General features: G+C 43.5%; 1 protein-coding gene across 1 annotated transcript; it reads left to right on the forward strand.

The window, feature by feature from the left end:
* Window positions 1-1,104: 1,104 nt before the first annotated feature.
* Window positions 1,105-25,994, forward strand: mta2 (metastasis associated 1 family, member 2). Its single transcript, XM_068587560.1, has 18 exons — window positions 1,105-1,582; window positions 10,697-10,764; window positions 13,219-13,312; window positions 18,909-19,026; window positions 19,874-19,937; window positions 20,027-20,144; window positions 20,252-20,354; window positions 20,852-20,951; window positions 21,929-22,117; window positions 22,770-22,844; window positions 22,930-22,988; window positions 23,074-23,174; window positions 23,498-23,637; window positions 23,723-23,951; window positions 24,047-24,136; window positions 24,221-24,339; window positions 25,243-25,385; window positions 25,607-25,994. Exons 1-18 carry the CDS (start codon window positions 1,555-1,557, stop codon window positions 25,758-25,760), a joined length of 1,992 nt encoding a protein of 663 aa, XP_068443661.1. The 5' UTR covers window positions 1,105-1,554; the 3' UTR covers window positions 25,761-25,994.

A 25,994-nucleotide genomic window follows, 5' to 3' on the forward strand; every position in this document is an offset into this window, starting at 1 on the left:
CTGTGATTTTATAAGTTGAAATGATGAGACAGTATGTCAAACTTATTGAACCTAAAAGTGAAGTGTGTATTACATAAGTAACAAACAAATAGACAAAGACAAAAACAAAAAATAGAATTCAACCTAACTTAACAATCCAATAGAAATCAATACAGCAGTGATTGTACAGACCAAGATAAGCAGGCTGAGGTTGCTGAGATCTCATCTTTGACATCAAGAAGACGTCACACAAACACTAACCCACCAAACGAAAACCCTTTGCTATAGTTAGACTTTAAGTAATAGTTGTCCAATTGACTTGACTTTTGAAGACATCATGAAACACACCATAATTTTAATATATTCAGATTAAAATGGTGTGATGGGGAATTGTTTGAACTATGACCTTTTTTTAATGACTAAAAAAACTTCCCAAAACTTTAACTTACTGTAATTACTGCCACAACTTGACTAAAAAGTCACAATTCTGTCTTATCTGTGCTTCATACCGACTTATTACGATGTACTAGTAATTTAAATTTCAAAAGTCATTATTTGACTTCCCGAACATTTCATCCATTTGTTTTATCTTTATCAGTAATGTGCTTCCATACTTGATTGAAAATAATCAACCCAGAAGTAAATATTACTGTTTGTAACTAGTCGTGCATGTAAAACTTCAGTCATGGTGAAATTGGTAATACAAATAAATTATTTAAAGCATATTACATAACTACTGTGATGACACAGATACCTACTCTTTTCTTGGTGCTTTTCAGGATTTCCTTCTGTAGGTAGGAGTCATATTTGCTGTGCGTACGCGCGTGCATGCATTCCCAACTTTCTGCTTTGACTCGATGTAGTAACAACTTTACTTTCATTGCTTTCTGTCCATGTGTGTAATATGTGGAGACTACGTAAAAAAATGTATCCATTATTTAAAAATGTTTTAGTCCCCAAAAAGCACGTGATACGTTTCGCACATAAAGTCATGAGTGTTAGTTTATTTTCATATTATAATCAGGTTCTTTATCGAACAAGGGCCAGTAAAAAAAGTTATTTGAGTTGTTTGCCAACCGCCAATAAACATTAAAGAAGAAGAAGAAAAAGTTAATTGTGACATTCCGGAGATTGTCGACATTATCCGAAGATGACGATTTGCGCACGAGCGACGGGGGCCAGTGAGTGTGTGTTTGCTGCGTGCGAGTGTATGTGTGTGTGTTGAACTGAGCGGAGGTGAAGAAGAGGAGGATGAAGCTGGGAGCGGAGGATGGGAGGAAGAGTGGAGTAAGAGACAGGCTAGCTGTGTGTGAATGAGTGAGGAAGAGGAGAGGAAGGTCGTCGGAGGGACCGACAACAAAGACTTCAATATTTTGGGGATAACCTCCGGAACATTACTAACGGAAAGTTTCAACTTTTTACCCGCCACATCTCGGCTTGTTGTGTCCGGAGCCGGCTTTGTTTCACGGCGGGGGTGTCTACGATAAATGAAGGAATAAAATAGATCCCCATCGACCTTTTTCTACCCAAGCGGGGGAATACCCTGGAACTGCTTTTGATAAAGGTTACAAGAGAATGGCGGCCAACATGTACCGAGTGGGAGGTAAGGAATGTTTTACATTTTTAAGACACCCCCCACCCCCCTACAACGTGATTGTTCGTTTCAACAGCAAGGTGGCTAGCTAGCCGCTAGCTGTCTGTGCGGTTAGCCGCTAACTAATGCTAGCTCTCGTCTGGTGGCTGTACGTGCGTCCAATCTGGCATGGAAGAACGTCAAATCTATTCAAAACCTCCAACAATGTAATGTGGCTTAGCTAATGAGTAAATGTAAATAACTCCAACACTGTTACTTAGTTCATACCCAGTTCTGTTTAGCCGTATCCACTCCAACATTCGGCACGGATATAACACACCAAGCAGTGTTCATTTCAACAAAATATCAACTTTTTAAAACAAATCGGCGTGATATCCCGACTAGTATCGACCGAAATACGTTACCCTAAGGCGGGCGGCTGCCAAGCAGCATGAACCCGGTTGTGAAAGTTGGTATATAATTTGAAATAAATGCACCATGTGTGAGACTATAGTTCGCCGAATTCTATTCGGAGTTATAAGTAAGCGAAGCAATCGTAATTTGTGTCACATTTTAGACGTTGCGTCTGTCGCGTTACATACGGCAACGTCCTGGAAGTGAACACGATGCTAGTTAGCATTAGCTGCTAAGTTAACGCTCGCTGTTGAGAGGTCAGAATCCAACCAACTCTTCCAACGTCTGGGGCATCTAGCTGAAGCTTGTCGGCTAGCATTGTCTGTGGGGCGGTAGGATGTTAATGCCTCCGCCATATCTTCGTATGCAAAGGATAGCGTGAGTCGCGTTAGCTAACTTTGAATGCTACATTCAGTTAGCTTAGCGCTACATACTGTACGAGGTTATGTTTGCCGGTGAGCTCGGCTCTCGAGAGCTTATGACATTAAGTATCACGTTTATGAAGAGTAACTTATTCGTATCATACCACAGGTAGTTACAACAAAACACCGGCAGAATAGATGGGTACGTAAGTTAACTAGCTTACATCAAGTTGCCCCTGGTGTAACGATGTATGTGCCGGTGAGACTTTCATTGTACCGCTACTTTGCCACTGGATGGAAACCAATAGCGTCTCGTCAAAATTAAATTGGGCTATAAAACGTAATTAACATGGCATTTCACAGCATCATGTGAAATGCCAAGTGTTTATATGATACAGCAAGATGTTGTGGGTTGCAGTATTGAGATGTCCCCTCTGCTTGTGTGCTAATAGCGGGTTACCAAACGTCACAATTAGAGAGAAGCCAAACGCCGGTAAAGACGACTAGCTTCCCGCGACGCTGCCGCCACTGTTTTCCGCCTCAGTTTCGTCGAACCTTCGATATGGACATATGTACCTGTATTCTGCAGTCTATTTTGATTTGTCGCCTTGTGTCGCCAGTGCTTGTTACTACCATTGATTGTCTTTAATCATTAATAGCCATGTTAGGACTTTGTGTACCTTTTTTTTTTTTGCCTGGTTTTGTAGCCGCCGAAACGGTTGACTTGACAGTGTGACAGTCTCGTTGCTGTTTAAGGTCGGTAAGGTCATACAAGTGTCTGTGGGCTATTTAGGTCATACTGATTTCATACTACTCTGAATAATTCTGTGCTTAATGTTAGCATCCGGTATTTGTTTCACTTAGTACTCTACTGGGTAATGTGGTGCCACTGAGTCTGGAACATTAGCATCTCTATTCACTGGTAGAATGGGCTGATATTGGGCTTTTATAAAATATCAGGTAACATTCATTTTCCAGATTATGATTGGTAAACTCTTTTTTTCAATTAAAGGTAAATATATCAATCCATCTGCACAAGGTGGCTTAAACTATAAAACTGGGTTCATATTGTATTTTTTCAAATGTCTGTCTTAAGCGTTCCTATTCCAACTAAAGATAGTTTCAGGCATATTTTGGTTTGGTTTTTGTAAGATTGCTGTCCTGTGCACATGTTAAAATAATTGTTGTGCATAAGACTCATGCAAAGGCTTGCTGCTCAGAGCAATAAGGACCTGTGTTGTGTGCACATCAGCGGGCATACTGAGGGAACTTTGCATGAGATCCATCCTTGTGCAGAGCTACAGGATCTCTCGGGCGAATTTTAACTTTTTTGCCAGCCTGCTGAATCATGTGTGTCGTGGAATTTCCACATCGGGAATGCAGTATGGTATGGCGTATACAATGTTACAGTTTAATGTGAAGTCTATCCCTGAACATATTGCAGTTAGCAACAAGCATGTGATTATGTAATGACTTAGAAATTTATTTTAAGAAACAATACAGAAACAAACCTATTTTGTAATATTCACGTTGATGTTGAGAGACATAAATCGGTCAGAAGGAGTTCATATTTAAGAATCAATAGGATTTTCTGATGTTGCAGCTGACTGGTGCAGGCAGTTCTGTATGAGCAAGCACATATATTACACGTCCTCTAGAAGCACACAGTGTTCAGCCTGCATGTAAGATCATTATCTTCCCCAGAGATTAGTCGAAGGGCTTCCTCCTCTTCATTCACCCTCAAGCACCCTGCATACTGCGCCACTCCAGCTGCATACGTCCACAACAAACACTCATGACTGCCTTTTTTTCAGATCATTTTTTTCTTACATACTGACACTAGTATACAACCTCCAGCTTATCCCTGACATAATTATGCTGAACTTCAGGTTTAGCTGAGATGTGTGTTTGTGTGTTTTTTCTTCTTCTGAAGGCTAGATGGTGTGAACTCTCTGAAGTCCATTGGGTTTTGTGTTTCGTGGAACATTGATCCATCAGCCCCCTTGCTTATTGATAAACTAAGCTGGCCTCAGTGCTGGGGGAACCGGATCATTCTTTAATTTGAACCACTGGGCAGGAAGTTGAGATGGAGGGCTGGGATATAAAAGAGTAACTCCCAACGTTCACCATCTTTAGAGCTAGAATCAGTCATGTCGGGCACATGAGAGTGCAGATCCCCTTTTGGCGCTTCAGCCAGTGTTACGTAATTTGGTGCTGTTGTGTTCCTTCTCTGCGAACAAGGAGGTGATGCTTTTCTGGTCCGTCTCCTCATCAGTGTGCTAAGTAGAGCAATAAATCCTCTCCCCTGTCTGAATCCTTCCTTCTCCGTCTCTGCCTGTGATGATGCATCAGAAACCCACTGGTATCCTCCCGAGGCTCTCTGTCCCTGCTTGTGGGAGGACCAGATGGAGCTTGACGTGAAGCCACACTGCTGTGCAGAACTGCATCAAACACTACAAGGAGGCTCTGTGTCTGTGGTAGTTGTAGGATGAATGGATGCTCGGCTTGATCAATATTTAAAAAGCCGACAGCTCTCAGTTAAAGCCGTCAGCTGGCAGTGTGAGCTCTTATTCACTATCATTGAATCTGAATATATTTATAAAAATAATAACAACCCAGTCTTTTACATAGTACAATGACCACTTTTCGATTGATAACTATATTTTGTATTCAAAATCAGAATCTGAAAAGTAGCTCAGCTAGAAAATAATTTTGTTAAAAACATGTTGGGAAGTTAATGGTAAAATATTTCCCATTGGAGGAAATGTTGTGGAATAGAAACATATAAAGTTACATAAGATCTAAATACTTAAATAAAGTGCAAGCTCCTCAAAATTGTACTAAAGTACAGTATTTGAGTAGCTTAAATGTACCCAGTTAGTGACCACCACTGCTAGAACAAGAGCAAGCCATTGTTTACAAGAGCACAGAGTTCTTCATGGAACTAGCCTCTTCATCTTGCTCTCAAAGTGCACCAGATCTATACATACATGTCGTGGGTTTCACACTGCGCTACTGATTGGACATAGGGTGTCACACAAGGAGCAATCCATAATGCCTTGCTTCCAAACTCTATTTTGTCGGGAAAACTCGCAAAATGTCTGGGACATTGTTCATATAGTTTCCACTCTACTACTTTTTCCACTGTAGATCAGTCACTGCGTTGTGTGTATTCATGCAAACACCCAACTCCCGAGATGTAACAACTTTGGTCCGTGGTGCGAATGCAAAACAGTTCTCATTTTTCCAGGTGATCTCTCCCTCAGGTTTCGGCTCAACCCATAGTCTTGGTATACAAGTACAGGTCCATACAAGTACAGGTCTTGCGCTCTCATTGGCTGTCGCTTCCTGACCGGCCCAGATCTTGAGATATCTGGATTGGGCCTGAAATGTATTGACAGCATTCCTTGTTTGTCCATTTTGATGAACAATTTCATATTATTTTTTACGATATAGCCAATAGCATACTCACTGATATGTAAGTTAGAGTGGTGGAGCTAGTGGTCTGTACACAAGAAGTCAGGGGAAGTGATACTGTTGAATGGGCTCTACTGGCTTGCTTTGCAGAGGAAGAGCTCAGTCGGAGCTATTTGACAGACAGCTCGAGTCAGCAGGAAGAGATGGAACAAGTCAGCTTGTTGGGTAGATGTCATGTGATCAGAACGTAATCGAGACCATCTCCAGGAGTAGTATGGCCCCACTTACACTCTGATTGCACGCCACACTATTGCATTGTACATGTCAATGCAAACAGTGTGGAGTGTTTTGCTTTTCCAGATCAAATATCCACAAATAAATGGGTTGTTTTGTACAAGTGGGAACTTTAAAGTGTCCTCCTTATTTGTTTCCCTCATGCAGTAACTTGTCTGAATTGTGTGACCCAGGTTGTCGACCACATTGTCTCCTCTGCCCAGCAGGTTTACTTCAGGACTGTCATGACAGGCTTCTCCGGGTTTGATAGTGTTGAAGTTGATACCTGCACCATTTCGCTGTAGCGGGATTTACCTTGTTGCTACACTTTCCAGCCTCCAGGTGTTCTCTGTCCTTTCCCTGTGTCCTCCCAGTTCAGTGTCTCTTACATTTCTCCATTGTTAATTCCAGCACAGGGAGGTCATTCTGCTGACAGACCTGCTTTATTCTAAGTTTGATCAGTTTCCCTTTTGACTGAACTTGCGTCGGTGTTTGTTGCTGTGATAGGGTGATATGCGCCGTAAATGTGGGCTGCACTGCAGACTGCTCACTCATCTGACCGCCACACTGCTCTTGTCTAGCCTACTGGCCCCTTGACCCGCTCAGATAGGTTAGATGTCGGGAAGCTCTGGGAGACTACTCCACATGACAAGTTTCACTGTACTTGCACCTGAACTAAGCTGCTGGATTTGATCCAGTTAGTCTGTCTGGTATTATGTTGCGGTATCTGCAATATTTGCAGAAGTCTTTTCTGTAATTTTTGTGTACATTATGTTGAAAACACATTGCACTTAATCTTCTTCCCTCTGCCACATTAATTTCCCTAGTAATAACTGCCTATTTGAAGTGTCGGCTGGGTCAGCGCTGTGGGTGGGAAGGATTACTTGTGGTTAGCAGAATGGGCTGTGAAGAGCTCTGGATTTAATCGAGGAGGCTGAGGTCCGCATACATACCTACGTATAGAATATTGGAGAATTAATAAAATGCAGTAAATGCTAACCTAAGACACAGAATAGAGGCTTGTCTCTCAAGGCTGTATCATGTATTCTTTGCTTCACGAGAACACCGGCAAGATAAGATCTAGTACAATTAACAAGAGTTTCAGATTTTTTTGGACAACAAAAAATTTGACAAAGCAAGATGCAGGTGTTTAGGGACTAATCTTCGGGTCTGGGAAATTAGGATCTTCGATGATGATGAGGATGGTCTTGAGGATGATTTGTGTTTTTTGTGGCGCTGTCTGTCATTAACCTCTATTTGTATCTCCCTGTGTTAAAGGTGTCAGTGCCAGAAGATGTTACCATGGCATGTCATCTTAGCATAGCTGTCCCCCTTACTGTTTACATTATATATAATAATTCGTTGTGCTTCTGTTGGCCGGATCACATTAGAAGCCACAAATAGTGACCGATTTTAAAATTTTATGTTTAACAGCAGCCAGTCGTCACTATTGCTGAGTTAGTATCTGCCTGGTTTTGACCCCACATTTCTATTTTCGATTGACTTGTAGTCTATGTACCTTTTCTCGATGAAGCTAAGCGTGCAGTAAATGTTTCTTTCTCCTTTTGTTAATTGGCCAAAAGTGCAATTCACACCAATCAAGTAGTCGTTAGCTTTTCTCTTAGATGACAATCCCTTCAATGTGATTAAGGCACATTATTGTAACCCTTAATGTCAATTTTCTTTCTCAATAAATGTATTTATTTAAAAAAACAAGGAAATCAATAGGGCTGTATCTGAATCTGATTTATTTTTATTCTAGATATTCTGGAAATCTGAAAATCCATTGGCATGAGTTTTAGTGATGTTTGAAATGTCTGCATACCATTGTTTCATAGTGAACCCAAAATTTGTAGACCTCATCGGGTGGGGTATGCTCAGTCTTTCTGGGGATGTAACCCGGCAGTTCAGGGTCGGGCCCTCGCTGTGGGAGGCTCTCTTGGTGGAGCCTTTTCCCGGGGGAGGCTGAAGCCTCAGTTCCTCTGCGGCCATGCAAATGAGCGGCTCTAGCTCGGTATTGAAAAGACCCTGGGTGAAGCTTGGGCTGCGAGCTGCACAGCAACCCTTTGCTCCCCAAGACAAGTGCTCCTGGCGGAGGTCATCCGGGACAGACTGTCCCCTGCAACGACATCATCACACCATGTGATTGGTCTTTGAACACCGACAAGGTGTTGTTTATCATGCTTTATTTGATTTTTGTTTGTCATATCCAATACAATTTGTCTACAACCAATGTGTTCCTTTAAGTATGTTAAAATGGCACAAAAGTGATCCATGTAACGGGAGGGAGACACTTGGTTGTTCTCCAGGTGACAAATGTAATAGAATTGCTGCTGTGTTGATGCACAGTCCTGCTCTGGACGTTGATTTTTTCTGATGCGCCCCCTGTGGGCAGGCTGTCATACAAGACAGTGGATGCTCGTATTGCTCCCAACCTCAGATCTTACACATTTCATGTGCATTTCCCTTCGTAGTGTGAACCGCAGATTATTTACATAGTTAACTTTTATGAACCATCACAATGAGACTTTTAAAAAACATTTTTTTTACTGACTATCAATATACACCAATGTTCAGTAAAATATGTGATCAGGACGGTCTAGTTACCGGTCTTTAATATTACATTGTATACAACTAATCTGCGTTCAAACTGAAGGTTGTTACACTTTGATGCGTTCAGGCTCTGTTCAGTCAAAAATGTCATTGTTTTCACAAGTAATGTCATTGAATGTAGTTTTGGTGAAAAACTAATAAATTCAGTTGTGGATATAAATATTTTCACAGCAGTAAAAAATAGATATTGGAGATGAATTATGATCGGTTTACACTTGCACTAAGCAGCTTATAATGCATCATTAAAATGACTAATGCCACAATTTGTTTTAATCCATAAAATACAATCTTTTATTTCCTTGCTTGGTTTATGTGTTTTTATGAGTGGAAACCCCCGATATAAGTAAAGTAAAAGGATACCGTTTAGAATAGTTTTATGGTTTACTGACTTCAGAGTGGTTGAACAGATTTTTAGGATGGTGGCAAAGTGTGGATCTTTGTAGGCCAGCTGCTATTATCAAACAACAATATGGATTAATGATTGCCAATTTAGTATCAGTGGCAAAAAATAAACGTGATCTCTAAAACTTATACATACATTTTTAAAGCTGATCCATCATCTGATCCGAACCATGAGTCATATGTTCCTTTGCAACACTAATTTTCATCATTACTGTTCTGTAAATGTTGGTAGTTGGGCGCGTCCAGATAAACAGCCGGTGGTGCTAATATTCTCCAGTCGGATGCCATTACAGAGGAAGAGGACACAATGAGATGATGAAATTAGAAGAGCTGCAGCTCATGTGCTTATTGTTCACTGGTTCATGCTTTTTCTTAACTACAGCCTCAACATTATTAGTATTACTTACCATTCAGTCCTCTGCCCAGCTGGTGTCAGCTCACCACACTAAACTGGAATATCAGCCTACATTAGTTTAATTTGTACCTATAAAACTCACATTTGAAAACCTTTATTTACTTTTATGGTGCCAAAGAAAGTAGAAGTTTGCGTCCCAGTCATAGATCAGTGATAAAATCCTAGCACACCACTCGGACCCCGGACTGCTAACAGCCCTGTTGGGTGAACCTTGGCCACACTGGATGGCATTGGAGAAGCTCCTACCAGCATCTGGTTCAGTCGTTGTGAAGCAGACTTTCACAATAGTGCCACAAAATGTCTTCCTTGATTCATAATGATTTTGCTGGCATAACTGTTGTAGCGTCTGGGCCCAACTAGCAGTTCTTTTGGTCTCAAACTTGTGGCAGGTTTCTGCTTTAGCCCCGTCGCAGAGCTTCGGCTACCTCACCAAGCAGATTACATAATGGGCCATTGGGGGTTCTTGTGATTTATTACCCTAAAAAACCAGCAGGTGAACTAAGGAACAAATTAATCATTGCTATCGCTGCCTCTTTCGCTGGTAAAAAAAAATGGAATTATACCTCAGCTACTCAACCTCAGGTAACGCAGTGTTACCCAATTCACAAACAAAACAAAATACTAAATATACAAATGCATAATAATTCAACAAATGACTAAAAGAAACACAAGAAAAAATATCTAAATTAAAGAGACATATAGTATAATCACACAAAAGTACTTAGTATTAGTAAAACAACTTCTAAATGCTAAGAGCAAATAAAGAGGTCCGACATGTAGTAACTCTCGTTGCCCGCAGCACAGAGGTGATGCTTTCGTCTCAGCTGTTTGTCTGCAGGATTAAGGAAAACGTTAGAGGGGATGGCTCTGCCCTCTCGAGTGCTCTTCTAGTTTACACTTCAAATCACATGAAGTAAGTCTGCAGTTGGATAGACGAGTTTCCTGTTCCACCAGTCCACTCACTGAGCTGGCAAGATCTGGTTCCCCCACAGCTTCTCAGTGTTGTATAGACAGGCCTCCAATTAGAGCTGTGTGCCACTATCCATCAGGTTAGCCAAGCTACAGTACAGCTGCAGAGCTGTGTTGGTGTCTGTCCACAGGAAACCTAAACTGTCAGAGTACACGTTTACAGAGGAATATGTACTATACTTGTTTTGTTTTTTTTGTTATGTACAATCAAGCGTTGATGTGAATGTTTCCCTGTGAACACATCATATGTCTAATCGTTTTTCTTCTGTTTTTTTCCAGATTACGTGTACTTTGAGAACTCCTCCAGCAACCCTTACCTGATCCGTAGAATAGAAGAGCTCAACAAGGTTGGTTCTTTTTCTCTTTTCTTTCCTTAAAGTTGTTTCTGTCATACAAGGAGTGGGTAAGGTCCACATTTGAGCGAGCAGTGGTAGTGGCTTGAGCCCTGTTACTCCGAGTTACCAGCGCATAGCCTCACAAGCTAACCTAAACTCACCCGGAAACATCAAGCGCCCCTGTGTCTGGGTTCATAACATCATCCGTAGTCGCACACAGCTCCGACTCCAGGATGAGTGTCTGAATGAAGCCGCTTCCACTGCTGATTCAGGCGGACCAGCGATAAAGCGAAAGACCGAAAAAGCGAAAATTGGCAACGCTTCTTCACGTCAAATTTTTCGTCTTCACGAAAAATTTGCTTTTTTCGCGTCTGTGCGTTGACTTTACATGTAATGTAATTGTGCGAATATTTCGCAACGCTTTTGGTGTGAACACACCATCACACTACGGAACAGAACATGCATTAGTTTTATCGATGAAAAAATGTCACCGACAAAATTCTTAACGATCAATTAATTGATCGTCGATTAATTATGCCCATTCCTAGTTTGCATTACTGTGTTGTGGAGAATGCCGTGACTTGTGTGGTTCCAAGAATTAAAGGAATTCTGCTCTAATTATATTATGCTAGTAAGTTAAGTGGGTCATTATCAAAGGCTAATTGTCACAAGACAGGGCTGCAGTTCAGTAAGGTAGCGTCACACACGGGTAGAGGGAGGCGGCGTGACCCGGGCTCCACTCACTGTGACTTCAACAAGCTCTCTTTCTTTCTCTCCAAGTTACTCTCTCAGCCAAATGTGCTCTCAGGTACTGACATTTGTCACAGATGGATTTAACATGAATCGGTATTTGGTAGTACTGACATAATCCGGTCGGTACCCAAGCCTATTTAATACCCGGCAGTGTGGTATTGCCCCATTGTACCTTTTTATACCATAGACATAGCACCCTCTGATCAACTGGCCAGTGTGTTCATTTGTATATTATGACGCCTCAAATCTCATTGCAGTTAACATACTGTACACACACACACACATAAACAAATGACACACACTCTATCCCCTGGTCTTTCCTGGATGCTGCTCATGGTAAACTTCCTGTAATCACAGGACACTGGTACTTGTATAATATACCAGCAGCAGCATATGACACAGGCTTGTTTCCCAGTCAAAGGATTAAGCTCATTTATGTAACACTCTTACATTGAAGGGCTTGTGCTGAGCAGCAGGAGGACTGCATCGTCCTGAGTGCTAATGGCTGCTGAGCACAATGAAAGGATAGTGAGAGAGAGAGAGAGGCCAGCGCTCCATTTCCAAGCTGGAATTTGGAGGGAAGCACGGTGTGTGTGCTGCTGATGCTTTCTCTGCTGTTATGATCAGTCAATCTAGAAAGAATGAATTACCTGAAGTACTACCACCACAGGGTAGATCTTTATGATGATACCAGTCTACATCTTAATGTGATTTCATATCGGCCATATCATGATACGAACCGTAGAGGAATTGGCGTGATAGAGAGGAACATCGTAAGCATTGTGGAAGTGGTTTGAGAACATGAACCTTCAGAGAACAGAGCCGAGGGGCCACAGACGCAGTCCTCTGCTGACAAAACTCACCTGTGTGAGGAGTCTGCCATCATGCCAGCACAAGAGAGCAAGCAGGCTAAAGTTAGTTTGACAATCACCAGCTGGTCTGCATCCAGCTAAAAATGACTTTAATGTTTACTGTATTATAATGATTCTTTAGTCAATGATATTTGCTGGTCTCACAAACTCTGCCACAAGACAAATTTGGTTTGATTAACTTCAGAGGCCTGCGATTGTTATGAGATAACAGCAGTTACATTAATATCATTTGATAAAATCAACGGAAGTATTATTATTACTGGGCTCTCTCAGACTTTACATGGAAAACAATCTATTCTACAAAATAGCCCTCCTGTAGTTGGACGGCTATCACGTGGCATTGGAATATCAAAATAAATGTATCTCAAAGATGATTATGAATCAAAGTCTTAATTTTTACTCCTTTTCCACTGTTACAACTTTTTTTCTTTTTTTTGTGGCCAACATGAGTAATGATATCATATTTTAAATATTTTACGTGCACCAAAACTAGAGCACCGATCAACGCAGATCCGATGAGAGCCCACTCCCAGCCGCGACTGTTGATTGGGATTAGTGAGTGGTTGGTATCCATATCATGATCACCCTGTGGCCTACCACAGCCGCTGATAATGAAAGTGCTTTTTGTATTTTTGGCCCTCCTAAAATAATAAGCAAAGAATCAGAACGGATGAAAACCAGAACTGAATAAAATGTGAAATACACAGTTGGAGTTGGTACTGCTGACGAACCCTGAGCATGAGAAGTGAATGAAACCGTGTCAATATGGCTGTTCTAACAGGCAGATGCATCCGTGCTTTGTTACACAGCCAACTTGTAACGACTGACTCTCCACTTCTAGACAGCCAATGGGAACGTGGAGGCGAAGGTGGTGTGTCTCTTCAGGAGGCGGGACATCTCAGGAAACCTCAACAACCTGGCTGACAGCAATGCAAGTGAGTACGAAACCACAGGGCCCAAAGCGCTCCTCTCGACTCCTCTTTGTTTTCTCCAGTGTGAGAACAGGTATGATGTGGCTCGCTGCCTTAATGAACTCTTCCCTGTTGTGTTCCACATAAAAAAAACATCCCAAAGCACCTCTTCAGCTTTTATTCTGTAAACTGCACCACGGCCTGCTTACAGTGTTAAAATAAAACCATCTATGTTGTGTAAGGCCCAGGTATGTTCCTTTCAAAAATGTTGGGTTGTAATTATAGTTGCTAACATATTTTTTTGTTATGCGAGTGAATTTGTATTAAAAAATGGTCTATTTTTAATGAATTATCAGTACTGGTCAACCTTATCTTTTTTTAATCGACTAAGTGTCCATCTACTCCGGATACTGTGATGTTAGTCTCTAGTGTCTTACTCAGAGAAAACCATCAACAGATTAGTCTGATTTTAGTAGACGCAATAGAGCTAAGTTAAGAGAGTTTAAAGTAAAGATCAAAGATGAGCATTTTAAACCAACTTCCGCAAAGACAAGACCACAACAGATAAACAACTTGTGTTGATTTAAGTTGGTCCTATTTTAGTCCTTATAGCTGCCAGTTTATGTCCTGATAACTCTGTTACTCCACAGTTTCTCTCCTTGGTGTTAAATTTAAAGTGGATCCATATGTCCAGCTGTTTTTTAATATTTTTTTTCCTCTCAACTTGCCGTCTGTTGCCAGCATCCGTCACCATCACCAACTGACTTATGCTGAGCTCCTTCGGCAGCAGGGTGCAGCATCCAATAGGTTATTTGGTTCAGTTGGCCGGGGGTTCATCACAGCCTCCTCCGGACTGCATGTTTAGCGGGACACTCGGCTCCGAGTTGCTCCCCAGCAGCTTCGCAACGGCCTGCTGCTCCTGACATGCTCCCAACTTAGAGTTGGCTGTGACAATATGGCGCCTCTACAACTGTCTCTTCCCGCCGAGCGGCTCTTCATTGACCTTTGAATTAGCAAAACAAAATGACAAAGAGACTTTGTCCTTTTTATCGACGATGTAGTCACAATTATTGTTTAACTCGGTTTCGCCTTGTCAGCGTGCCATCGTCATCGATGACAAACGTATTTTGTCAAACAGTTCACCAGTGAATGAATTCTGGTATTGAATGCTTGTGTTAGTTCAAAGATGCTTGCCTTGATTCACCAGTTTCAGATCCTATAACCTCTTCATTGCTGTATCCAGTTCTCTTTATACATCCGTGAGCCTCGTTGCATCAATTTCCGGTTTAATTAATCATATTGTATAAAATAATTGAAGCCGATCATTTCAATAGTTTTCAATCGGGACCTTCAGCATTTGGATGAGGAAGTTAGTTAAAATTAAGCATTTATTTCAATATGTCGAGTACATTAAATTAATATTTTATTTTATGTTATATTTATCTATTCTGCTCTGCTTGATTCAAAGATCCAGTCGATGAGCCCATCTCTGTGTGTGATCACGGTGCCAAGGAGGTGGGAGTTTGGAGGTGGTGGTGGGAGGGGGAGGGGAAGGGGGTGCTAATGGCATGCAGACTGAAGCCTGATCACATTCACTCATTACCCCCAACCCCGACACCAACAGCAGCTCCCCTCCCTTCTCCTGGGCCGCAGTGCTCCAGACAAAGACATCCACACACACACACACACACACACACACACACACACACACACACACACACACACACACACACACACACCTCAAAATGGATGCATTAATGCTCCTTTTTTTTGTACTCGGCTCCACACACTGATGTCGTATTTGTTCACTGGTTGTGCGGACAAGTCTGAGATGTGGCGAAATAGAAAGATGGTTTATCCTGTGCTGCTTCTGCAGCACTCTTTTAAAGGTTTTTTATTATTTTAAAGAGGCCGAGCTATCTACCTCCCAAACATGGCTTTGCCTGATTGGATTTTATAGGTGATGCGGTAACAAAGCTGAACCACAACACATTCATGGCTGTTTGTCTACATTCTAGTCAGCTCTTCTGCATCACAAACCCTCCAATGATGGCGACGGCCTCGTTTGAGCCGTATCCCAACAATCGATGCTTTGGTTATCATTGACAATCCTGATAATCATTTATCGTATATATTCATACATATATTCAAATGTCTTCTTCTCGGCTGAACCCAGTTACTGGAAGGATTTTCAGTCTTTATTAGTCGTTTTAAAGCCATATAATTTATATAATACGTAATTCATATTTTGTTTTAGAAATGTTAAATTTGGCCACTGTTGTGGCAGCATTTCTTTCTCGTAAAAGTCTAGGGGGACCAGAATATCAAAATATTTAAATATTTGTTTGTGGTTTAGATATTTGGGTTTTTGATCTTGGTATTTGGATATTCCTTTTAGTTTTTCTTTTACCCCTCTGGTTTACAAACCTGCATAAAAAACATCAAACCTTTTAAAAAAAATGCTACTTATTCATTACAAAATACAGTAAAATGCAAGCAATTCTTAAGAATAACTGAATTCACACCTTTTTAATTCAAAACAATTGTCGCGCTATGCTGCCCGTCTCTTCTGGAGACGTGTCTCGCCGAGTCTTTCCCTGGTTGCGTTACGGAGACGATCCCGAGCCAGCGCTGCTTCTGTCGGAGTGGAACCCTGTCGGGCTCAAGCCCAAAGCGCTGAGCTCTCGTCTCCGTTTTGGGAGGAACAGAGGAGAGTGCAGATGGTGGCCTGTGTGTACAGTTCCGTGCAAGTTTTCAGATTAGTTAATTTAACGAATAATATTTGTATTTTAAATCTGAAACCAAGCAAGAAGGCAGTCGTTATGGACACACCATCTCCATCTTTAGTTATTTCCCTAAAAAGATTCTTGCTAAAAAATGTAACGGCCCTTATCTCACTGGTTTGGAGTGGGCGGGGCTTTGTTGGGCAAAGATGAGTCCATGGCCGTTGTTTGGACGCTTCTGTAAACGTGTTTAATTCTACTCTAAGTTTTCTGTTTTACCATTAGGCTCTATAGGGATTTGAGCAGTTGTTGACACTTCTGCTTCTATGACAGATTTTCCTGTTGTTTCTCAGGACGATGTTGTGTTCGAACTGCAAAAGATACATGGTCAAATGCTTCCCAGACCACCTCAGCAAGTGGCTTTGATTCATCAGATCGTAATGCGTCTTAGAGTCAGAGGTTTTAGTCTTAAGTTCACTGCTACACAGCCCCAAGCTCGTCCACGTTAGCCAGCAACATCTGTGTCTTCAGGTTTCTTCACTCTGGTGAGAGAGAGAAACGTCTGTTTAACAAAACGTAGTTCTTTTAGTTTCCAAGTCATGCGTGTGCCTGTGTCTAGCTCAGCCTGCGCTCGGTCTGGCTTTGGCCCGTTGTGATCTGTTACAGTGATGAAGACAAGCACCAGCTCCTCCTCACTGCTGCTCACTGTACCAAACCAAGCTTCATCTGCCTCACTTTCTCCATCCCTGTTCTCCTCCTCTTCCTCCTCATTTTACACACACACACGCATGCACGCACGCACGGACGTACACACACACACGCACGCACGCACGCACACACACACACACACACACACACACACACACACACACACACACCAATAGCAATTCTTTGTGCAGAACAAAAGGCCCTTGATCTGTCCCCCAGGGCCACAGCATGCAACGGGTTAATTCTGACTTGCCTTGTGTCTTTGTCAGAGTGAAGAAAGTGTGTGTGTGTGTGTGTGTGTGTGTGTGTGTGTGTGTGTGTGTGTGTGTGTGTGTGTGTGTGTGTGTGTGTGTGTGTGTGTGTGTGTGTGTTATGCTGTGTGCGCTTTAAGTGCCTGTGTGTGTGTGTGTGTGTGTGTGTGCGTGCATGTGTATGGAAGGAGTTGGGGATACATGTTGGGGGTGGGAGGGAGGAGGGGGATGGGCGCCTCAGGTTTGGTACACAGGGTTTCCTACTTTGTCTAGCAGGGACTAGCCGGACAGGAGGAGGCGGGGGAGGAGGGTTGAGAGGTTAACAGAAAAGGGGTGGGGCTTAAGGTACCGTCCCTCTTGCTTGCTATCTCTCTCCCTTGCCCTCACTGACAGGGTTTCCTGTGGCTGAGTGCAGGGGCGGAGTCCACGGAGATGGAGTGATATAGTCCCTCCCCTTCAGTTTGCAACAAATTACTCACCCGCCTGAAATTAGGAATGCGCAATCTAGTGGCCACACACACACACAGAGCTGCTTATGGCTTACTTTTTTTTTCACCTACCTTAATTGGAATCAAGGGTGTCACATGCATTCGGTCTCGGGAAACAGACTCATTGTTTTATACTTAATCCAATTATAACAGTGGGCCTGTAATGTGCATTGTAGTTGATGCCAAAGTACAAACACACAGTTTAAATTCTTACATTTCTTATTGAAGTCTCAATTTAAAAAATCACACCATTGATACATTTTCCGTAACTCGATAATTGGCTGACCTTTACACTCCTCTGAAGTGCTTCACAGAGGATTAACAAAATATGAACTGCTGCAATAAAAGTAGTAAAAAATTAACAGTATTGGTCATTACATGAACGCAGTAGTCCGACGTATACGTTCGCGTTCAAACAGAAGACTGTGCACACAGAGGCACCCTTCTTTATTGATCAACGAGAAAACCATGCATCCTTCAAACTGGGAAACTTTGTCAATCCAGGACAGAACCATCACAGGTACGGGATTTTTAGAAAAAGTCGCAATTACAAATCATCTGCAATCATCAATGATTCAGCACCACGAACAGTGCCACGGTTTCATCAACGCACAGCTCAGTGAAGCGCCAGATATTTCACAGCCATGTATTCTAACTCGAACTTCAGTCAGGTACAAGATCGAGTCAGTGTTCTGCCCCTGCACTCTCTTGGATACGCAGGGATAGAGACGGGGGCTTGGCAGGTTAACGAGCCTCTTGTGTCTTCGTAACACAGGCTGTTTTTGGTTTGAGCACACGGTAAAAGCAGATGCTCAATTGGCGCCAATTCACTGTAAACGATTAGACCTACCCATCGGTACGCTCACCGGAAGATAACATGTGATTAAAAAAGAGGCTGACTGGGTTATAACAAAATGAGAACTGGACAAACAGGGAAACAAACACAACTCGCAGCAAAAAGGAGCAGGCTTGACGCTAGTGACGACTGTGTGACCTAATGCTCAGGGGCCAGCAGCCACCTCTATGGGTTTGACTCATTCTACTTCCTGTCATGAGACGCTTTGCTCTTCCTAGTGGTCCTTACCCGTGAGAATTCAGATCAGTGTTTAAGATCTCTGAGCAAGAAAGACCCAGGAACTGGAATCAGCACCTGCCATCTGCCGAACACAGTAAACGTTAGCTGTGGCACACGGCACCAAGGCAGATCAGAATCCTTGAGTTAAGAAACACTATTTTTAAAAAGCATTTAAGCATAAGTTAAAAAGAAGGTTCCATGATGTATCCCAGTAGCAGCCACCTCCATGGGTTTGACTCTACTGTTATTCTACAAAGGTTTCAGAAGTGACAGTAGAAATATTCAGTGGCCTGTGAGTGTCTGATGAGAAACAAAAACTGAATTGCTCCAGTTTGCGACTGTGTTGATGATATCTGTCATGTGTTTGTTTTGCAGGAGAATTTGAAGAAGAGTCGAAGCAGCCGACGCCATCTGAACCACAGAAACACCAGCTCAAACACAGAGAACTCTTCTTGTCTCGACAGTTTGAATCCCTACCTGCTACTCACATACGGTACGTGTTAACCAACAGGACTCACAGAGCTGCAGTTATGTTTGAACCCTGCGTTTTTACTGCTCTCACCTCATCCTGACACCACTGTCACCTTCAGCACAAAGCAGCTGCAACGGATGTCCTTACTATTCATTCTATTATTTATATTATTACTGCATATGGTAAGAGTCACAGACGGACCATCGGCATTTACTTGCTCTGTTTCTGAGCAGCACTTTTAGATTGTTGACATTTGTAGTGGCTTGCTTTGCTTTTTTGTAATTAAGTTTTTACATATTAGTTTATTAATTTAAATGTGACTGAACAACAGTTAAAGTGTGTATTAAGCAGCATTCAGGTCCACAGGTGACAAGCATCTCACTCTACAAATCGGTAGTTGAACCATGTATGTTTTTTTTTACTTTCACATGAGGCCTTTTTGTTAATTTTTGCATCAAAGAGCCCGATGACCTGACGTCACAGTGGTAGTAAAGTTGTATCAAAGATTTGGAAATGCAAGGAGGGCTGCCACATCTCTACACTATTGGTTTATTTGTAAATACCAAACATGTCCATACATATGTAGTCGTGCATTTATTTTCCAATAACACACCTGTGGTGAGTTGAAGGTGCCTGCAATCGTATGATCACTCATTCAACCAGTTCAGATGCTGTTCCATGTCCCTGAAACACAGAACATCTGCTGAACGTGTATACTTTGTAAACTAAAACCTGTCAATAGCATTATGATTTGCATATTTTTAATGGCTGTGATGTTATCGCATGTCTTTATTTTTACCTTTTGATGCTGTGGAAAATCTTTGTGTTCAACATCCCGGACACTGAAGGCTCCTCTTTGTCTCCCCAGGGGGAAATGTAACGTCACCCTTCTCAATGAAACGGACGTCTTGTCTGGCTACCTGGAGAAAGAGGTTGGTTTGTCACCAGTTGTTACTGATGCGGTGAATGTATTGGTGTATTCTGCAGCCAGCTTTAAACATTTTGACGTGTGCTCGGCCAGGACTGCTTCTTCTACTCGTTGGTGTTCGACCCCGTCCAGAAAACCCTACTGGCGGATCAGGGCGAGATCCGGGTGGGCTCCAAGTACCAGGCAGAGATACCTGACAAGCTAGCAGAGGGTGAGGAGCACTTTTCAAGTTTGAGACACAAGGCGAATGCTCCCACCTGTGTAAAATATATACGAATCAGTTGCCCTTCAGTTGAATCCAGTTCCTCCTCATCTCAGGTGAGTCAGACACCCGGATCCAGGAGAAGCTGGAGACCAAAGTGTGGGACCCCAACAACCAGCTCAAAGATCCTCAGATAGACCAGTTCCTGGTGGTGGCAAGGTAACGCTGCCCTCCCATCTGTCACGCAGTTGCATCATCATCACTCAATCCTGTTGCCATGGTGACTTCTGACTGCCATCCCTAGGCGAGCTTTTCTAGGAAATGTGTGAACTGGCAGCAAGTTTGATAATCTAATGTGAAGATAAATATTTTATGGTTGATTCATGTAACACCCGAGAGTATGTTCGGACGTATTAATTCGAATTCAGGGTATACACAAGTTTTGCATAACGGTTTTTAAATATGCAAATGCATATAAATTGGATAAAAATACTACAGGAGTGTTTAGAGGAGCAGCACAGTTTAATAAAGGAGGGTTTCTTTTTGGAGGGAACCATCCTGCTGCCCTTTTAAATTGTCAAAACACACCACCTAGTGTCCAATAATGAACTTTCAGCACTCTCTCAGAAACATTACTAATATTAATATAAACCTATTACAAATGTCGAGCAGACAGAACGCAGATCAGTGCCATTAACCAGAATGCATTATTTCAGGGCTGTGGGGACTTTTGCTCGGGCCCTGGACTGCAGCAGCTCCATCCGCCAGCCCAGCCTCCACATGAGTGCAGCTGCAGCCTCCAGAGACATCACACTGGTGAGACGATTGACTGACAAGTTTTTTTATTTAATATCAGCATAAATTAATTCCAATGGCAGATGCGTATCATTTTGTGTTGGTACACAACCGTACAAGTCTATAGCAGGGTTTGATCACCAACCAGCTGACTGCTCAAGTTCCCCAGATTCCCCAAGGATTCTGAACAAATTATGTGCGTCCGTACAAATCCCTCATTTTGGATTATGTCTATCGATACATTTGAAAGTCCTTTAGCTCAGACTCCAGCGGGGCCTCCGGTCCACCATGGACTGACCCAGGATCCGCCTTCTTTGACGCCTGTGGCCTGCAGTTGGAGCTTGGGGGAGGAGAGCTCCACGCCCGGCAGCAGCGGCTCCTCCTCCCGCCAAGAGCAGAGCCGTTAGAGGCTTAGGCCGTATTGCCGGCTAAAGGGAAGGGAGGCACGGGAGAACCGGACTCAGCGGGGAAGACTGTCCCTGCTGCAGTAAAATGAGAACGGGAATCTGGCCATCAGAAGCATTGCCGCTTTTGTCTACAGAAAGCACCAACATCCACACAAGATTAAAGTTCCTTGTATTAGCTTTAATAGCACACATTGGCTTCCTGTTCAGTGTTAGATTTTAAGAAGCCTCATCCATTTAGGACAACCTCGTCCTCTGGCTACCTAAAGCTCATCATGACACACAAAGTTTTTCCACCATCACCGTCTTGTTATTCCCGCAAGCAGCTTCAGTTGTGACTGTTAACACTAAATGTTTCCTGAAAGAGAGCTCCTATATCTCTGATTCCTAAACAACAGCATGTGGTGTGCTGAGCCAACTGGACACATTACTACCTTCCTAGAAACACATTTCACAATCTGTCTTCGTTTACAAGTAAATATTGGAGCAATCACATGAGGAGCTTTAGCCTCTAATGGTAATGTAAAATATATCATTCCTGCGGTCTGTGATGATGAAGCTCTAATGTTTGCGCTCCCTTCCCCCGGCTCTCAGTTCCATGCTATGGACACGTTGCAGAAGAACAGCTATGACTTGGCCAAAGCCATGTCCACGCTGGTTCCTCAGGGCGGCCCGGTGCTCTGCCGCGATGAGATGGAGGAGTGGAGCGCCTCAGAGGCCATGCTGTTTGAGGAGGCGCTGGAGAAATACGGCAAGGACTTCAACGACATCCGTCAGGACTTTGTAAGCTGCTTGTTCTCTGCGGATATTGGTATTCACCGGGGATGCAAACACTTGAACCTGGCTGTTGACGTCAGTTGAACTGAACTATTGCAGCATATATCAATTATTTTGATAATCACATAATCTACTAATTATTGTGTTGATTTATCAAGAAATCTAAAAAGAATAATACTTTAGTAAGAAGCAATAATAAATTTACAAAAGAGAAAATGAGACTAAAAATATATATTGTGATAAGGTGTGAAAACTAAACCCCTTTAGGCATTTAAGTGCTGCATTACATTCTGGGTTTCGTCTATTGGAGTTATTTGCATAAAACACACAATTCAAATGATTAGGAATTAATTAATTGTTTTAATTAAATATTTGCTTTATACTTTTATATTATCTGGTGTAAGAATTTACTAAATAGAGCTTGAACGGGTAATAATGTAACTCTTGAGCTTGCTGTTCAACTCAACCGGAGCACCGATGTTAGTGACACCACAAACCCCAGAGTAGTTGTGGACGGGCTCAGGGGTGTAAACAAAGCCCCACTGCAATTAATTAGCACGGATGATTTTTAGTCATTAAGCTACACCAGTTTCTTGAGGAATCGTTTCTGCCCTAAACTAAACACATTCTCTTTGTATCCTTCTTTGCTCTCACTCAGCTGCCCTGGAAGTCTCTAGCCAGTGTGGTCCAGTTCTACTACATGTGGAAGACGACTGACCGCTACATCCAACAGGTAGGTCTGCAGTGAGGCCCCTCAAAGCACTGTTTGGATCTGACTGCTCTTTTCGCAAACCCACTTCCTGTTTTCTCTCCGTCAGAAACGACTAAAGGCAGCAGAGGCGGACAGCAAGCTGAAGCAGGTGTACATCCCCACCTAGTGAGTGTCCCTGTAACCCACTACTCAATATACCCACCTCCAGTTAGAACTGCAGTCAGAATAACTCCCCCCTTCTCCTCACTAGCACCAAACCCAACCCCAACCAGATCATGGTGCCAGGCAGCAAGCCGGGCATGAACGGGGCAGCGGGCTTTCAGAAAGGACTCAGCTGTGAGAGCTGCCACAGTAAGTACCCACCCCGCAGGACCATCCAGGAGAAATGTCTCCGAGTGGTGTAGTTTTTAGAGAGCAATGATCACAAGAACCTTCAGGGCTGATTTTAAAACCACTTCTGACCACGATGCAATTCAACTTTTGAAGAGGCCTCTTGGTTGAGAAGCAAAACATTTGGAGGTTTCAGATTTGTCGTTTCAGTCAGGGATGATCACTTTTTGACTTGGATGAAAAAGATAAATCTACACAGATAAACAATTACTCTCACCAGAATGAATGTCCAAGCAGAACTTGATTTTTCCCTCCAAACACCAATTCTCTCTCCACCTACCCAGCGGCCCAGTCTCCCCAGTGGTATGCCTGGGGGCCTCCCAACATGCAGTGCAGACTGTGCGCCTCCTGCTGGATCTACTGGAAGAAGTACGGAGGCCTGAAGACCCCCACGCAGCTAGAGGGCGCAGCTAGAACCGGCTCTGTAAGTCTCCGTCCAAAGTGAACAGCTGTTCTCCCAGAATGACCCGTCTCATTCCTCACGGTATCCCCTCTTCCTCTCCGTGCAGGAGTCAGGCCCCCGCGGTCACATGACACGCCAGGAGGTCCAGGGCATGTCGCCATTCACCCGCAACGAGGGTCGGGCCAAGCTGCTGGCCAAGAACCGCCAGACGTTCATCCTGCAGACCACCAAGCTGACCCGCATTGCCCGACGGGTGTGCGAGGACATCCTGCAGCCTCGGCGAGCCGCACGGCGGCCCTACGCCTCCATCAACGCCAACGCTGTCAAGGCTGAGTGTATGTGCAACCCCCTCACTTTAATGCATGTTAATCGTAGATGGTTGATACGTGAGGTGACTCTAAAGAACGTTGTTCCTGGGTTTTGTCTTCAGGCATAATCAGGCTGCCCAAAGCCACGAAAACTCCTCTAAAGACCAAGTTGGTGCCCCGACCATCTCTGGCCAACATAGTGAAGGATTTAGGTAAGGATGCGTCACGTGACCTCACGTCTCTGAATTCAACTTCTCTGCTGCGATTGGTTGTTGAGGAGTGTTGTCTCTTTGCAGCCATCTCAGCTCCTCTGAAACTGAAGGCGTCTAGAGGTCCCCCGACACCCATCAACAGGAACCAGGCCAGCCAGCCCCGCGTGGGCCAAAGCCTGCTGGGAAAGAGAGGCTTTGACAGCGTTAGTATTACACACACACACACACACACACACACACACACACACACACACACACACACACACACACACAGACACACACAGAGTGTTCACAGCACTGCTGGCTTATGACTAAATCAAATATGCTGACATGAAGTGGAATCGCATGTCTCCGGCCTGCACATAGGCAACAAATCAACTTGCGTGACATGAAACTGCACACAAGGCGTTGGTGAGATGCGTGTGCGCGTCAGCTTCTCTCTACCGATAACCTTTCTCTTCTTCTTTACTGTTACTAGAAAAACTGGCTGTAGAATTCAAAGATTTTCTAACGCATTGTTGCTCCTTTTATCTTTAAAGAAACCAAGTCCCTGATCACACAGAGATGCGTCGCTAGAAAATACGTTTGTTTTCCACTTCTCCTCTCTCACGGAAAGTTTAAATATTTCCAACGTTTCAGCGGCAGGCGCGCGAAGCCCAGGCAGCCAATCCAATCAAACAAGAGGCGGGCTTTAGTACTTTACCACTGCTTTTGATGCCGGTGGATGTAGAAGAAACAAAGGCAGACCAAAGTTTAATTAATTAATTACAATGCCCTATATTTACGTCCATTCATCCGCAGAGCAACAAAAGCTTGATGTCTGCATTGAATATACTTTTCCCATTATTTACATTTGATCACCTGGTTGGTTAGCACCCCCGCTCCACTGGCTCAGCAGCTGTTGGCACGGGTTGTCAAGGAGGCGTTGCCAAGAGGGCGTTGCCCAAGCAGCGCTGCACCGCGTCTCGTACGATCAGGGCCCTGAGGCTGCTGACGAGCACTGGCCCGTCGCTTGTAATTATCATACAAGTGCGATCACTTGCTGTTCACCTCTTTAAGTGGAGGACACGGCTGATTCACTCACCACCTCTGTCATTGGTCCACAGGCTACAGGCGTGCCCTACCCGGCCAATGGGAGGCCGTACACTTCAGGTATGAGGACCACCTCTCAGTCGGTCATCAAGCGGCAGAAGGTCAGCCAGGGGGAGGCACCCAACCCGGTGGTGTTTGTGGCTACAAAGGACACCAGGTACTTCTTCATCATCATCATCATCATCATCATCATTAACATACAATAGTCACACCAGCGCAGTAAGAAAGGAAGGAAAGGAAGGTCCTTCAGTTAACCAAAATAATGGCCCAGTATCTCTCTTTCTGGGCTTTCAGCTGCTGATTGAAACACAATCTCCTTCTAGCCATCACAGTGGATGAAGTTAAACTCATTATGTCCTGGTGTTCTCTCTCAACCAGGGCTCTGAGGAAACATCTGACCCAGTCAGAGATGCGCCGGGCAGCGAGGAAACCTCACCTCCTGGTCCGGATCAAACTGCCGCCTCCCCCCCGCTCCCTGGCCATGCCGCTGCTCCCCTCCAGCACCAGTGAGCCCATCGTCCTGGAGGACTGAAGGGTGGAGGGACATGGGTGGAGGGGGTTGGTCTTTTACCAGGACATGGGGTTCGTGTTGGTGAGGGTCTGTGCTCAGGCCGTCAATTAACAGGCAGCACAGTACGCCATACCAGTAGTCTTTTATTTCCCTCTTTTCTTTAGTCCTCTGTTACTTCCCAAACGTCGATGTGTCACACACACACACACACACACACACACACACACACACACACACACATACACACAACCAAAC

Source organism: Clinocottus analis, unplaced genomic scaffold (assembly GCF_023055335.1).
Source record: "Clinocottus analis isolate CAN_PGR_092001 unplaced genomic scaffold, fCliAna1.0.p SCAF_21, whole genome shotgun sequence".
Taxonomy (NCBI): domain Eukaryota; kingdom Metazoa; phylum Chordata; class Actinopteri; order Perciformes; family Cottidae; genus Clinocottus; species Clinocottus analis.

Excerpts from the sequence above, each read along its gene's own strand:
- mta2 (XM_068587560.1), top strand. The coding sequence starts at position 1,555 with ATGGCGGCCAACATGTACCGAGTGGGAG. Across the intron at positions 20,355-20,851 it reads CAGTTCCTGGTGGTGGCAAG|GGCTGTGGGGACTTTTGCTC; the intron begins GTAACGCTGCCC and ends GCATTATTTCAG. Across the intron at positions 23,638-23,722 it reads GCGCAGCTAGAACCGGCTCT|GAGTCAGGCCCCCGCGGTCA; the intron begins GTAAGTCTCCGT and ends CTCTCCGTGCAG.